The sequence below is a fragment of the Lagenorhynchus albirostris genome, chromosome 14, assembly GCF_949774975.1.
Source record: "Lagenorhynchus albirostris chromosome 14, mLagAlb1.1, whole genome shotgun sequence".
Taxonomy (NCBI): Eukaryota; Metazoa; Chordata; class Mammalia; order Artiodactyla; family Delphinidae; genus Lagenorhynchus; species Lagenorhynchus albirostris.
Window position 1 is genome coordinate 60,683,563 of NC_083108.1, and position 13,416 is coordinate 60,696,978.

Sequence of the window (13,416 nt, forward strand, 5' to 3'; positions counted from 1 at the left end):
AAGAAGAAATTGACAGTAACATAATAACAGAGGCGGACTTCAACACCTCACTTACACCAATGAACAGATCATCCAAAATGAAAATTAATAAGGAAACAAAACCTTTAAATGACACCATAGACCAGAGAAATTTAATTGATATTTATAGGACGTTCCATTCGAAAACAGCAGATTACACTTTCTTCTCAAGTGCACACAGAAGCTACTCTCCTGGATCTATTCTCCAGGATAGATCACAACTTGGGTCACAAATCAAGCCTCGGTAAATTTAAGAAAATTGAAATCATATAGAGCATCTTTTCCGAACACAGCGCTATGAGATTACAAATCAATTACAGGTAAAAAAATGTAAAAAACACAAACACATGGAAGCTAAACAATACATTACTAAGTAACCAAGAGATCACTGAAGTCAAAGAGGAAATCAAGGAATACCTAGAGACAAATGACAATGAAAACACAACAATCCAAAACCTATGGGATGCAGCAAAAGCAGTTCTAAGAAGGAAGTTTATAGCAATACAAGCCTGCCTCAAGAAACAAGAAAAATCTCAAATAAACAATGTAAACTTACACCTAAAGAAACTAGAGAAAGAAGAACAAGCAAAACCCAAAGTTAGTAAAGGAAAGAAATCATAAAGATCAGAGTAGAAATAAATGAAATAGAAGCAAAGAAAACAATAGCAAAGATCAATAAAACTAAAAGCTGGTTCTTCGAGAAGATAAACAAAATTGATAAACCTTTAGCCAGACTCATCAAGAAAAAGAGGGAGAAGACTCAAATCAATAAAATTAGAAATGAAAAAGAAGTTACAACGGACACTGCAGAAATACAAAGCATAAGAGACTGCTACAAGCAACTCTACACCAACAAAATGGACAACCTGGAAGAAATGGACAAATTCTTAGAAAGGTATAACCTTCAAAGACTGAACCAGGAAGAAATAGAAAATATGAACTGACCAATCACAAATAATGAAATTGAAACTGCGATTAAAAATCTTCCAACAAACAAAAGTCCAGTACCAGGTGGCTTCACAGGTGAATTCTATCAAACATTTAGAGAAAAGCTAACACCCGTTCTTCTCAATTCTTCCAAAAAATTGCAGAGGAAGGAACACTCCCAAACTCATTCTATGAGGCCACCATCACCCTGATACCAAAACCAGACAAAGATACTACAAAAAAAAGAAAATTACAGACCAATATCACTGATGAACATAGATGCAAAACTCCTCAACAAAATACTAGCCATCAAAATCCAACAACACATTAAAAGGATCATATACCATGATCAAGTGGGATTCATCCCAGGGAATGCAAGGATTCTTCAATATGCAAATCAATCAATGTGATACACCATATTAACAAATTGAAGAATAAGAACCATATGATCATCTCAAAAGATGCAGAAAAAGCTTTTGACAAAATTCAACACCCGTTTGTGATAAAAACTCTCCAGAAAATGGGCATAGAGGGAACCAACCTCAACATAATAAAGGCCATATACGACAAACCCAAAGCAAACATCATTCTCAATGGTGAAAAACTGAAAGCATTTCCTCTAAGATCAGGAACAAGACGAGGATGTCCACTCTCGCCATTATTATTCAACATAGTTTTGGAAGTCCTAGCCACTGCAATCAGAGCAGAAAAAGAAATAAAAGGGATACAAATTGGAAAAAAAGTAACAGTCACTGTTTGCAGATGACATACTATACATAGATAACCCTAAAGATGCCAATAGAAAACTACTAGACCTAATCAATGAATTTGGTAAAGTTGCAAGATACAAAATTAATTCACAGAAATCTCTTGCATTCCTATACACTAAAAACGAAAGACCAGAAAGAGAAATTAAGGAAACAATCCCATTCACCATTGCAACAAAAAGAATAAAATACCTAGGAATAAACCTACCTAAGGAGGTAAAAGACCTGTACTCAGAAAGCTATAAGACACTGATGAAAGAAATCAAAGATGACACAAACAGATGGGAGAGATATACCATATTCTTGGATTGACTTGAAAATGACTATACTATCCAGAGCAGTCTACAGATTCAACACAATCCCTATCAAATTACCAATGTCATCTTCTACAGAACGAGAACAAAAAGTCTTAAAATTTGTATGGGGACACAAAAGATCCCGAATAGCCAAAGCAGTCTTCAGGGGAAAAAAAGGAGCTGGAGGAATCAGACTCCCTGACTTCAGACAATACTACAAAGCTACAGTAATCAAGACAATATGGTACTGGGACAAAAACAGAAATATAGAACAATGGAACAGGATAGAAAGCCCAGAGAGAAACCCACGCACCTATGGTCAACCAATCTATGACAAAGGATGCAAGGATATACAATGGAGAAAAGATAGTGTCTTCAATAAGTGGTGCTGGGAAAACTGGACAGCTACATGTAAAAGAATGAAATTAGAACACTACCTAACTCTATACAGAAAAACAAACGCAAAAGGGATTAAAGACCTAAGTGTAAGACTGGACACTATAAAACTCTCAGAGGAAAACATAGGAAGAACACTCTTTGACATAAATCACAGCAAGATGTTTTTTGACCCACCTCCTAGAGTAATGAAAATAAAAACAAAAATAAACAAATGAAACCTTAAGAAATTTAAAAGCTTTTGCACAGCAAAGGAAACTATCAACAAGACAAAAAGACAACCCTCAGAATGGGAGAAAATATGTGCAAATGAATCAATGGACAAAGGATTAATCTCCAAAATATATAAACAGCTCATGCAGTTCAATATGAAAAAAACAAACAACCCAATCAAAAATTGGACAGAAGACCTAAACAGACATCTCACCAAAGACATATAGATGGCCAAGAGGCACATGAAAAGCTGCTCAACATCTCTAATTATTAGAGAAATGCAAATCAAAACTACAATGAGGTATCACCTCACACCAGTTAGAATGGACATCATCAGAAAATACCATAAAACTGTTGAAAAATACCGGAGAAAATTTTTTGTAATCATAGAGAAGCTCTCTCTGAGCCATGGCACAAAAAGTTAGAAAAAGTTGATAAATCTGACTTCATAAATATTTAAAATTTCTACATGAAAAACCATCATAAATGAAGTCAAAAGATAATCCATAAATTGAAAAAGTATTTAAATATATGACAAACACTTAACTTCCTTAATATGTAAAGAGCTCTTACATATCAGAAAGAGAAAGGAAATACAAATGACTTTTAAAAATAAAAACTGTTAAACTTCATTCACAATAAGAGAACTGCAAAATATAACAAGAGTAAGACCATTTTCCACCTATCAGACAAAGATTAAAAAACTAGGTAAAGGTGTAGGGAAACAGGCACTTTCTTATACTATTTATTGATGGACATGTACAACTTCTTTGGAAGGTTATTCACTGCAGCATTGCTTACCATAGCTAAAGACTAGAAACAACCCACATGTCCATTATAGATGAGTGCTTAAATAATGAATACCATTCAACTGTTAAAATGAACACATGAGATCTAAAAGGAAGGATTTTCAAAATATAAGTGAAAAAAGCAAGGTGCAATACAGTATGCTGTTTGTTTCACAGGGTTTGGATAAAGAGAGAGGGAGTGAGAAGGGAGAGAGGAGAGTGATCACCTACAGGGAAGGAATGAGGGAGCATGGGGGCAGTGACTTACTTTTCCACTACACACCCTTCTGTACTGTTCTCATTTTTGCCATGTTCATGTAATCCTAACCAAATTACTTATTTGTGTATTAAACCACAAGCTCTGGGAGTTCTCTGGTGGTGCAGTGGTTAAGAATCCGCCTGCCAATGCTGGGAACACGGGTTCGAGCCCTGGTCCGGGAAGATCCTACATGCCGCGGAGCAACTAAGCCCGTGCACCACAACTATTAAGCCTGCGCTCTAGAGCCCGTGAGCCACAACTACTGAGCCACCGGAACGAAGAGTGGCCCTCGCTCGCCACAACTAGAGGGGGCCCGCACGCAGCAACAAAGACCCAACGCAGCCAAAAATAAATAAATAAATTTATTTTTTAAAAAAAAGAATAAAATAGCATATCTTGACTAAACTCTTACTTTGTATCACGCAAATGCTATGTAACTCATTTGTAGGTGGCTACAAATGAGAAAACAGAGATTCAACTTTTCCAAATTTATACTGCAGTTAAGCAGTAGATCCAGATAGGAATCCAGGACTGAATTTTAGAGCTTGTGTTTGTTTGTTTGTTTATTTATTTATTTATTTCTGCATTGGGTCTTCCTTGCTGTGTGCAGGCTTTTTCTAGTTGCAGCGAGCGGGGCTACTCTTCGTTGCGGTGTGTGGGCTTCTCATTGCGGTGGCCTCTCTTTGTTGCGGAGCACGGGCCCTAGAATGCGCGGGCTTCAGTAGTTGTGGCACGCGGGCTCAGTGGTTGTGGCTCACAGGCTCTAGAGTGCAGGCTCAGTAGTTGTGGCACACAGGCTTAGTCGCTCCGCGGCATGTGGGATCTTCCCGGACCAGGGCTCGAACCCATGTCCCCTGCATTGGCAGGCGGATTCCCAATCACTGCACCACCAGGGAAGTCCCTATTTTATTCTCATCAAAGTCTTCTCCTCACAGAGGAGGGCCTCTCAGAAAGAAGTGTGATACATAGCAGAACTTATTCCACCAGGAATCTTATCTCCCCAACCAGCGATGGGTATAATACGAAGGACCATGACCAACTGAACACCCTGACACATGCAACATATTTAGCTTCCTACTTCACTGTGTCCATCCACAGGATCTTTATACAGAGTATATACACAAAGATTTGACTAATAAAACAAAGTGAACACTTAACCATCATATAATTGAGGATTCACTTAGGGACCTTAAGTATAAAGAAAGAAATTTCAGTATTTCTCCCATAAGTAGAAACTATCAATTTGGGATTACCTTAAAGTCCTACTTTTTTCTTATAAAATTAATATCTCTTTTCCAATTTCCTAAATTCTTATTTGCTGTTCCATCACAACAGCTCGAAGTAGAATATTCTAAAGTACAACAAGGATATAACGTTTTCTGTGTACTATATAGAACAAAGCTATGTACCAAACACTAAAGTATTATTTAATATTATATCATACTAAAGTGTTATAACTATCTCACCCTGACAATGTTACAGTAATAGAGATTTAAAAAAAATAAAAACTTAAGATTTGAAATGTGAAACTATGTTTTCACTGGTTGAGGCATAAATCAGTTCCCGCTGTCGTGGAGTACCACCTGGATGGTCTAAGGTCCCAGCCTTGACTAGGAGGAGTGGGCCACCCCTGGGAACCTTACCCCAGACTGCCTCAAGAATTCCTGGAAGCACTACTAAGTAACCTGTCAGAGGAAATGATAGCTTTCAGAGTATAAGGTTGTTTGAATACAGTGAAAGAAGAAACAAAATAATTTAGTATGAGATTTTCTTTAGAGGAAGGAAGGCAGTTTAACACAAAGTTATCAGTGATCAGTGACATGATCCAAACGAACTAGGTGATAGAACAAAGAGCACATTAAATCAGAGTCCTGGGTTGTGAAAGGAATAGGAGCACATAAAAACAAACAAACCTCCCAAACTGAAAAAGATACCAGAAATCCACAGATACAAGCTTCCTGGAGGTCATCAACCTCAACAGTCCTTAGGGATCTATGATACCCTTGAAATCACATGCCAAATGTGGGGGAATTGTATGTATGTGGGCATGTCTCTTGTTCACAGGTTTCATCTTAAAGGTGTCTAAAGGTGTCCACAATCTTTAAAAGCAAGGATTTCACTGTTAAGTCAAAACAGCTTCCTGAAACATTACTACTACTGTACCATAAATAGAACATTAAATTAGCACTACATTAAATATATTTAAAATAACACTACACTCACTTCAGACAACAGCCCAGCAAGGTACAACAGCATTCCAACTAAGAATGTAACAGAAAAGTTTACTATTCCACTCAGAACAGCAGAGTCAGAACTTATATGCTTTAACACTTAGCCTGCTGAACTGTATCTGTTCCTTAGTTATCAGCTGCTATGTTTTAAGTTTATATGCTAAGTTGACTTAGTATACGGTTAGTCACTATTATCCAAAGTAACAAAGGGTATTATCCAAAGTTTTAATTACTAGTTGGTTTAAATATTCTCTGCCCCTAACAGTTCACCAATAAGAAATCATTTTAATGGCACCACCAACAGGGAACAGAGCACGGAGAATCTAGATAAGAATTTTCAGAGGAAACAAATCATATGAATGCTTATCTGAGAAAGTGAAGAGCACACTTATGTTAATTTTAATTCTGCTCTCCTAGATCTTATCTGTCCATATCTCTGGTTTACTCTTTGGAAGAGTGAACAGAGTAAGAAAACAAAGCAACCAGACAGGGTGTCTGAACCGCAGGAGACTGCAAGAGCTGTGATAGTTCTCCAACTGGGAACAGGGAATTCTTGTGGATTCTAATGATCTGGGAGAAGCCAAAAAGGGCTATTGGAGATTCTGGTTAAAATAAAAAAACTGAACAAGAGGCAAGCTAGAAAGAGTAGGGGACAACACAGCTATCTGGATTTCCATGATTATAGGTATCAGTAACCTACAGAACCTGTCAAAGGCAAAACAGTATTATTTCGAGTTCTGTATTCTTCACTGGAGAATCATTCCCCCAGCTGCTTTTCCTTAAAGCAGTGGTTCTTACCTTCTGAGGAATCACAGAGCTCCATTTAAGAATCTGACCAAAGCTGTACTTCCCTGGTGGCGCAGTGGTTAAGAATCCGCCTGCCAATGCAGGGGACACGGGTTCGAGCCCTGGTCCAGGAAGATCCCACATGCTGCGGAGCAACTTAAGCCCGTGCGCCCCAACTACCGAACCTCCACTCTAGAGCCTGCGAGCCACAACTACTAAGCCAGCATGCCACAACTACTGAAGCCCACACACCTAGAGCCCGTGCTCTGCATCAAGAGAAGCCACGGCAATGAGAAGCCCACGCACCGCAATGAAGAGCAGCCCCCACTCGCCACAACTAGAGAAAGCCTGTGTGCAGCAATGAAGACCCAATGCAGCCAAAAATAAATAAATAAAATAATTTTTTTAAAAAAGAAAGAATCTGACCAAAGCTATGGAATCCCCCAGAAACTACATCCCCTAGGGCATTCATACAAGTTAGCACAGTTTCAGGGGACTTGAAAATCCCTTTCCAGTCTGATCCATGGATCCCAGATGCTGTTTTAAAGGCCTCCAGTCCCAAAATGACCCAACCTATTATAACATATTCTACTCTCTTCTTGCCGTCAAAAGTGTAAATGATTCTCTCAGTACCATTAATCTCAAGTAGATCATAAGAAGAAAGCAAATAGGCTGTCATGCTGGTCAAGCAGGACAGTGCTGCAGTGAGAATCACAAGGACAGGATTTAGGTCCCTGCTGTATCACTAATGGATATGGTAACCTTACAGAAGTCACAACCTCGTGCTGGACGGTGTCTCCTCAGCTGTGAGTGAGGGGTTGGAATAAACCAAGGTGCTGACATCTTACAAAGGGAGCAGTACTCTTGTTTAGAGAATACTAACTGAGCATCTAACACACTGCAGGCCTACAGGCAGATGGTGGGGAAACAAAGGAAAATGAGGCAGCCCTCAAGGAGCCAGACAGACAAGTAGACAGTTATGAAGCAATGTGACTGGACTTCCCTGGTGGCGCAGTGGTTAAGAATCTGCCTGCCAATACAGGGAACATGGGTTTGAGCCCTGTCCGGAAAGATCCCACATGCCTCGGAGCAACTAAGCCCGCCTGCCACAGTTACTCAAGCCCGTGCCTAGAGACTGTGCTCCACAATAAGAGAAGCCACCGCAATGAGAAGCCCACACACCTCAATGAAGAGTAGCCCCGGCTCACCACAACTAGAGAAAACCCACATGCAGCAACAAAGACCCAACATAGCCAAAAATAAATAAATAAATAAATTTATTTTAAAAATAAAACAATGTGACTTATACTCTAATAAAAGAATATAGAGGGTTCAGGAATCAGAGAAGGAGCATATAACTAAAGTCTAGTCTTGGAGACACCTCCCAGAAAATAACGTAGACACAGATTATGTCCAACATGTGCAAAGACTCCAAGGTGTGAGAAAGCAGGTGATTCTCAAGGAAATTCAAGGAGTTTAATATGGCAAGCACTGAGAACTTAAATTAAAGGCTGGCAGGAGAACATGCAACAGACAATGCAAGGGAAGTGTTTTACAATAAGATAGCTTTGATTTATCCTCCACACTGACTGCTCACTGTAAGTACTAGAATAGAGTTCATTTGATATTTAACTTCTAAAAATTAGTTGAATCACAAATGGTAAAAACTGCTCTTACTCTGACAATATTTGAACTACGAATTTCTAATAAAGAAAAATGACCAGTCAGTTAAGAGTTCCACAAGTCTGATTAATCAACCAAATTCCTTCTGAGCTACCACTTACTAGAAACATTATTCCATGACTTAGCTTTTGCCATTTCCCTACAGTTTTACTCTCTTCCCCGAACGGCTCACAGTACTCCATTCCTTTCCTCTGCCCTTCTAATGCCCCAGCCTGATTCAGACAGCAATCATCAGCGACAAAGGAAAAGCAAAAAGCAATCATGAACATTTCTCAAAAAGCCAGAATTAACCTCAGACTACATTAATGTTATTAGTCTGTCGCTCAGACAAATTAGACTTTTCCAGCAATCTCACTTCTGCCAACCATGCCCGTTCAAGGCAAGTCTTCTGCCGTGCGCTCCTGATCCCATCAGCTCCTGCTTCCTGAGGTTTCTGGCTCCAATAATCTTCCCTTCTCTTTCTTCAATCTCCAATCTCTCTTTAGGCTTCCCCCCTCCCCAATCATGTGGACACATCAAGTCACCCATTTGTGGTAGGAAGTCATGTTCAGCAAACATATCAAGTGCCCACTAGGTGCCTGAATCTGCACAAGGCGTTGGCACAGCCTGCAGGAAGGCTAATGAGGCCAAGAAAAGATAAAGAGTCAGCTCCAAACCAGTCATTCATTCCCAGAAACCTCTCATTTCAAAAGTTATGTTATAAGAGCAACTGTTCAAAGGGGGTAAAAAGAGTAAGGGGCCAGGGCTTCCCTGGTGACACAGTGGTTAAGAATCTGCCTAGCAATGCAAGGGACAGGGGTTGGAGCCCTGGTCTGGGAGGATCCCACATGCCACAGAGCAACTAAGCCCATGTGCCACAACTGCTGAGCCTGTGCTCTAGAGCCCTCAAGCCACAACTACTGAGCCCATGTGCCACAACTACTGAAGCCCACGTGCCTAGAGCCCATGCTCCGCAACAAGAGAAACCACGACAATGAGAAGCCTGCACACTGCAATGAAGAGTAGCCCCCACTCACCGCCAACTACAGAAAGCCCGCGCACAGCAACAAAGACCCAATGCGGCCAAAAATAAAAACAAATAAATAAGAAATTTTTTTTAAAAAAAGGGTAAGGGGCCAGAGTATCAGTCTCAAAATAATACATTCCCTTTTCCTACAAGACTTTGAATAATAAGGTATAAAGCAAAAGTCCTCACACCACTAAGCAAGTCTAGCTCTTAGTTATATTTAGCTTTTTTGCTCAGGAGCAAAACCTTTCTTTTCCTAGTCAAATTTGTATCGCCAAAAAAAGCATACCTCTTCTCAAATGTTATCATCAATATACCCACTGCTGTGACCTACAAAGAAGAAAGCCCACTGTAACACTTTTTCCTACTCAAAGGATAGTGGTTTGCTTAACAGAAACTGTGGTCTCAAAGTCCTGTGCTGCTGTATCACATCCAATGCCCTGCCTTGAAAGGGGAGGCCATGGGACACTATGGGTACATACCAGGGGATTCAACCCTGCAAGGGAGGGCCGGGAAGCTCCTCCCACCGCCTCACCCTGAGGAAGTGAGACTCCAGGAACGAGGAGGTAGTTAAGCAAAGGGGGAAAGAAAAAGGGAAAGAAAAGTTGTGCTCAGGCAAAGAGAACTATATCTACAAAGGCCTTAAGGGAAGGACAGACAGCACATTTCAAGGAACAGAAGAACCCAATGACAAAGAGGGAAGAAAGTCATATGGGGAGGCAGGACCTGTGGTCTTGTGAGCAGTGGCAGGGGTTTGAAGTCTACATGGTGAGCAATGGGAAACCACTGAAGGTTTAAAGTAGGGAAGTCACATACTCATGCTTCATTTCAGCCACCATTCCCCACTCCATCCCACATCTGACTTCCGTATTCCTCTCAACTTGCTCTTTGCAAGGAATCTGTTGATCTTCTAGCCATTAATTTAACAGGCACTTTCGGTTTTGACCTTGGTGCCCCTGCAGCACGTGCCTGCTGAGCATCAGCTCCCTCCACACCCACCACCAATTTTCCCCCCACTTCTATGGCTATTCCTCTCTAGCCTTTCTTTTTGCAAGCTCCTCTTTCTCTACCTATGCCCTTAAACATTGTTATCTGTCAAGACTTTGTCCTTGGCTTTCGGCATTTCCAAACCCTCTCTGTTTTCCCTAAGTGATCTCACCTGCATCTAGGACCTCAAATACCATCTGCATGCTCATGATGTCCAAAATCATTTACAACTCAGACCTCTCCTGAACTCCAAATTTACATATTAAACTATTCCCATTTCGATGTCTTACAGGAAGCAAATTGAACAGTTTCAAAACCAAACAAATCTATTCCCTTAGCATTTCAAATCTGTACCTCCCCTTCATTCTTCCTGCCACTGCCTGAGTTCAAGAGCTCAACATCTCTCCTTAGGTTGACTCCCAAAGAGCCCCCCTCCCTGTACCAGCTGCCCACAGTTAGCCACACCCAACCCACAGCTAGAATGGTCTTGCTAAAGAGTAAAGAGAATATGATTGTGGTACTTCCAAGCATCAAATTCCACAGTGGGTGCTATCTACTAGCTCACAGTCCTCAGGCTGATCTACAAGGGCCCACGGGCTCCGTCTTACTGTCTGGCCTTGTCCCCCTGGCACCTCAACGTCACACCGCACTCTGCACCAGGCTCAGCCGTTGGCAATTCTCTTGGTCTTCTATGCTCTGTGTCTCCGCACACATTTCTTCCTCCTCTGAACACCAATTCTCTCCCTCCCTCATTCTCCTCCCCTGGCCGACTTGTTCTTCAAGACTCAGGCAAGGCCCTACCTCCTCCAGGAAGCTGTGCCAGGACTCCCAGATGCATCCTGTGGGGGATGCACAGCACACTGTGCTTAACACGAGCTTCTGCGTTCTTACTCTCATGTTCTCATCTGCTTCCCTAGTTACCACTCCCCACTTGGCTGGATCCTGGAGAGCAGGGACTCCGTCTAACATTGGCACATTTTAAGGTGTTACAAGTGAGTAAATGAAAATATGGAATTGTGATGAGGCCTTCAAGAGACCAAGTCCCAGAAAGTGAGTGCCTCAGGAGCAGGAACCTGGTCAGCGGCTCTCTGATGAATCCCCAAGGCTCAGGGCAGGGTGCACAGCACAATCTGTAGAATGGCTGAGTGGATGTTTAGAGTCAAAAGAAAACACTCAGAGTCAAAACTCTTTCTGGACTTGCTTTCCATTTTTCCTGGTTTGTGACCAACTTTAAACAAAACACCAGTGTATATTGCATGATTTGCACTGACCGAACAAATGCTCTTGTTCTTCCACTAGGAAAAAAAATAATAAGAGCTTTGACCAATCCAGTAAAGGATTCCTAGGCAGAAGCCCATGGAAAGATTTCCTGAACTCTATGAAACTGAATGCAATTTTCAGTGGATATAAATGCATTTTTCTGGTGAGATGGATTACACTTTTCACTGAATATTCATGGATATTAATGATAACCAAAAAAGCCAAACTACTTAATCAAAATGTCAAGCTGAATTAAGCTGTAGCATGCATCGTTTCCTCTCAAACCTGTATTTTGATAAACCACTCGCAACCTGGGGACAGCAGCCTCTCCTAAAACAAATGCAACTGGAGAAGACACAGCTGGCAGGCTCTCACATAGAGCTTCCTACGAGAATTTGCATTTAAAACTTTCTATAATTGGGAAAGTCCTTACCAGCATTCTCTGAAGTTAGTACCCTATTCTAACACACTCTGACCCACGTGAATCAGGGTATTTATTACACGTCCTGCTAATGTGCTCAAGAAGAAAACGTTACATTACGAACATAATGACAAGAGGAACTGTCATCTAATTAAACGGGAAGGGGAAAAGCCCGGGAGCATCTAGATTTACAGGAAAGCCCTTTTTTTGTCGTTCTACTGTACACAGAGAGACCTGACAGCGGGAGCAGCATTTAGCTCACAACCACTCACTGCAATCCTGGAAATAACATGCAATAATTAGCAGTAGGAAGCAGACAACTAGGTCACTTTAAAAGAGATAAAATTAAGTTCTGCTCGATCGAAAGGCTCCATGGTTGACCCAGGAGACCGTCCCAGGGCGCGTCTCCACGAGGCGACCAGAAATCACGCCGGGCGCCCGCGTTCGGGGAGCTGCCTCACGACGCCCGGAGACCCGAGCCCCTCAGGCCGGGCCCCGGGGCGTGGACGACCCCTCGGCGCCTACCCTGACTCACCGAGCTCCTTCCAGAAAGCTCTGAGGGGGCGACGGCGTACCGGGGACGCTCGGGCCGCGACTGTCCGGCCGCCCCACCGCGGCTCGGCGACCCTCCCCGGCCCCCCGACCCCCCGACCCGCCAGCCGCCCCCTGTACCGTCGCGTCCACGCCCACGCCCGCCCCCCGGCACCGCCTCCCGGAGCCCACTGCGCCTGCGCGCACGCGGCCGCCCCAACCCCGAGCGCCCGAGCGCCGAGGCCCGGGCGGCGCACGCGCGCCCTGAGGCGGCCCGCGCGCCGCCACTTCCGCCCCAGCAGGAGGCGGCGGAGGCGGCGAGTGCCGGAGGGCACCGGCGTGCGCAAGCCAGGTCCTCGGAGGGGGCGGCGGCGGCTGCGCGAGCCCGCCACTCACCAGGTACAGCTGCTGCCAGCGATTCTGAGCGTCCAACTCATCAAACTCCCGTTCGATGGCGGCCGACATGGCGGCGGCCGCGAGCTGGCGCGAGGGAGCCTGCGCCGGCGGAGAGGCTCGGGCCCCGCACGATCCGGGCAGCGCGCAGCCGCTGCTGCGCATGCGTGCTCCAGGCCCGCCACGCCCCCACGCCGCCCCGGCCGCAGGGAAAGTACCTGGTTCGTGACGTCAGCGCGCCGGCTGCGCAGTGCGGGGCGGGCGGCGGGGGAGTCGTGGTCCAGGCGGTGCCCAGGTGGAGGGGGCGGGGCCTGGCGGCGCCAGAGGCAGGACTCCGGGGAGACCAGCAGGTTGAGTGCTTGGGGGTTTGATTTTTATTTTGAACCTTCTCTAGGTCAGCTTAACGGCCTGTGCCCCACTTTCTCCTCTCGGAAAATGTAAACCAGGACTGATG

The 13,416-nt window shown here is 43.4% G+C and overlaps 1 protein-coding gene across 6 annotated transcripts in view; it reads right to left on the reverse strand.

Moving 5' to 3' along the window:
- PTPN2 (protein tyrosine phosphatase non-receptor type 2) overlaps positions 1–13,127 on the reverse strand; it is a 76,752-nt gene extending 63,625 nt beyond the window's left edge. For 4 of the 6 annotated variants that reach the window (XM_060170234.1, XM_060170232.1, XM_060170233.1 and 1 more), the window contains exon 1: positions 12,966–13,109. In XM_060170234.1, coding sequence (XP_060026217.1) covers positions 12,966–13,034 — 69 coding nt within the window. In that variant the 5' untranslated portion in view covers positions 13,035–13,109. Of the gene's footprint in view, positions 1–12,965 lie in introns of all 6 variants that reach the window. The other 2 variants (XM_060170230.1, XM_060170235.1) reach the window with 1 other exon arrangement.
- Positions 13,128–13,416: the final 289 nt, after the last annotated feature.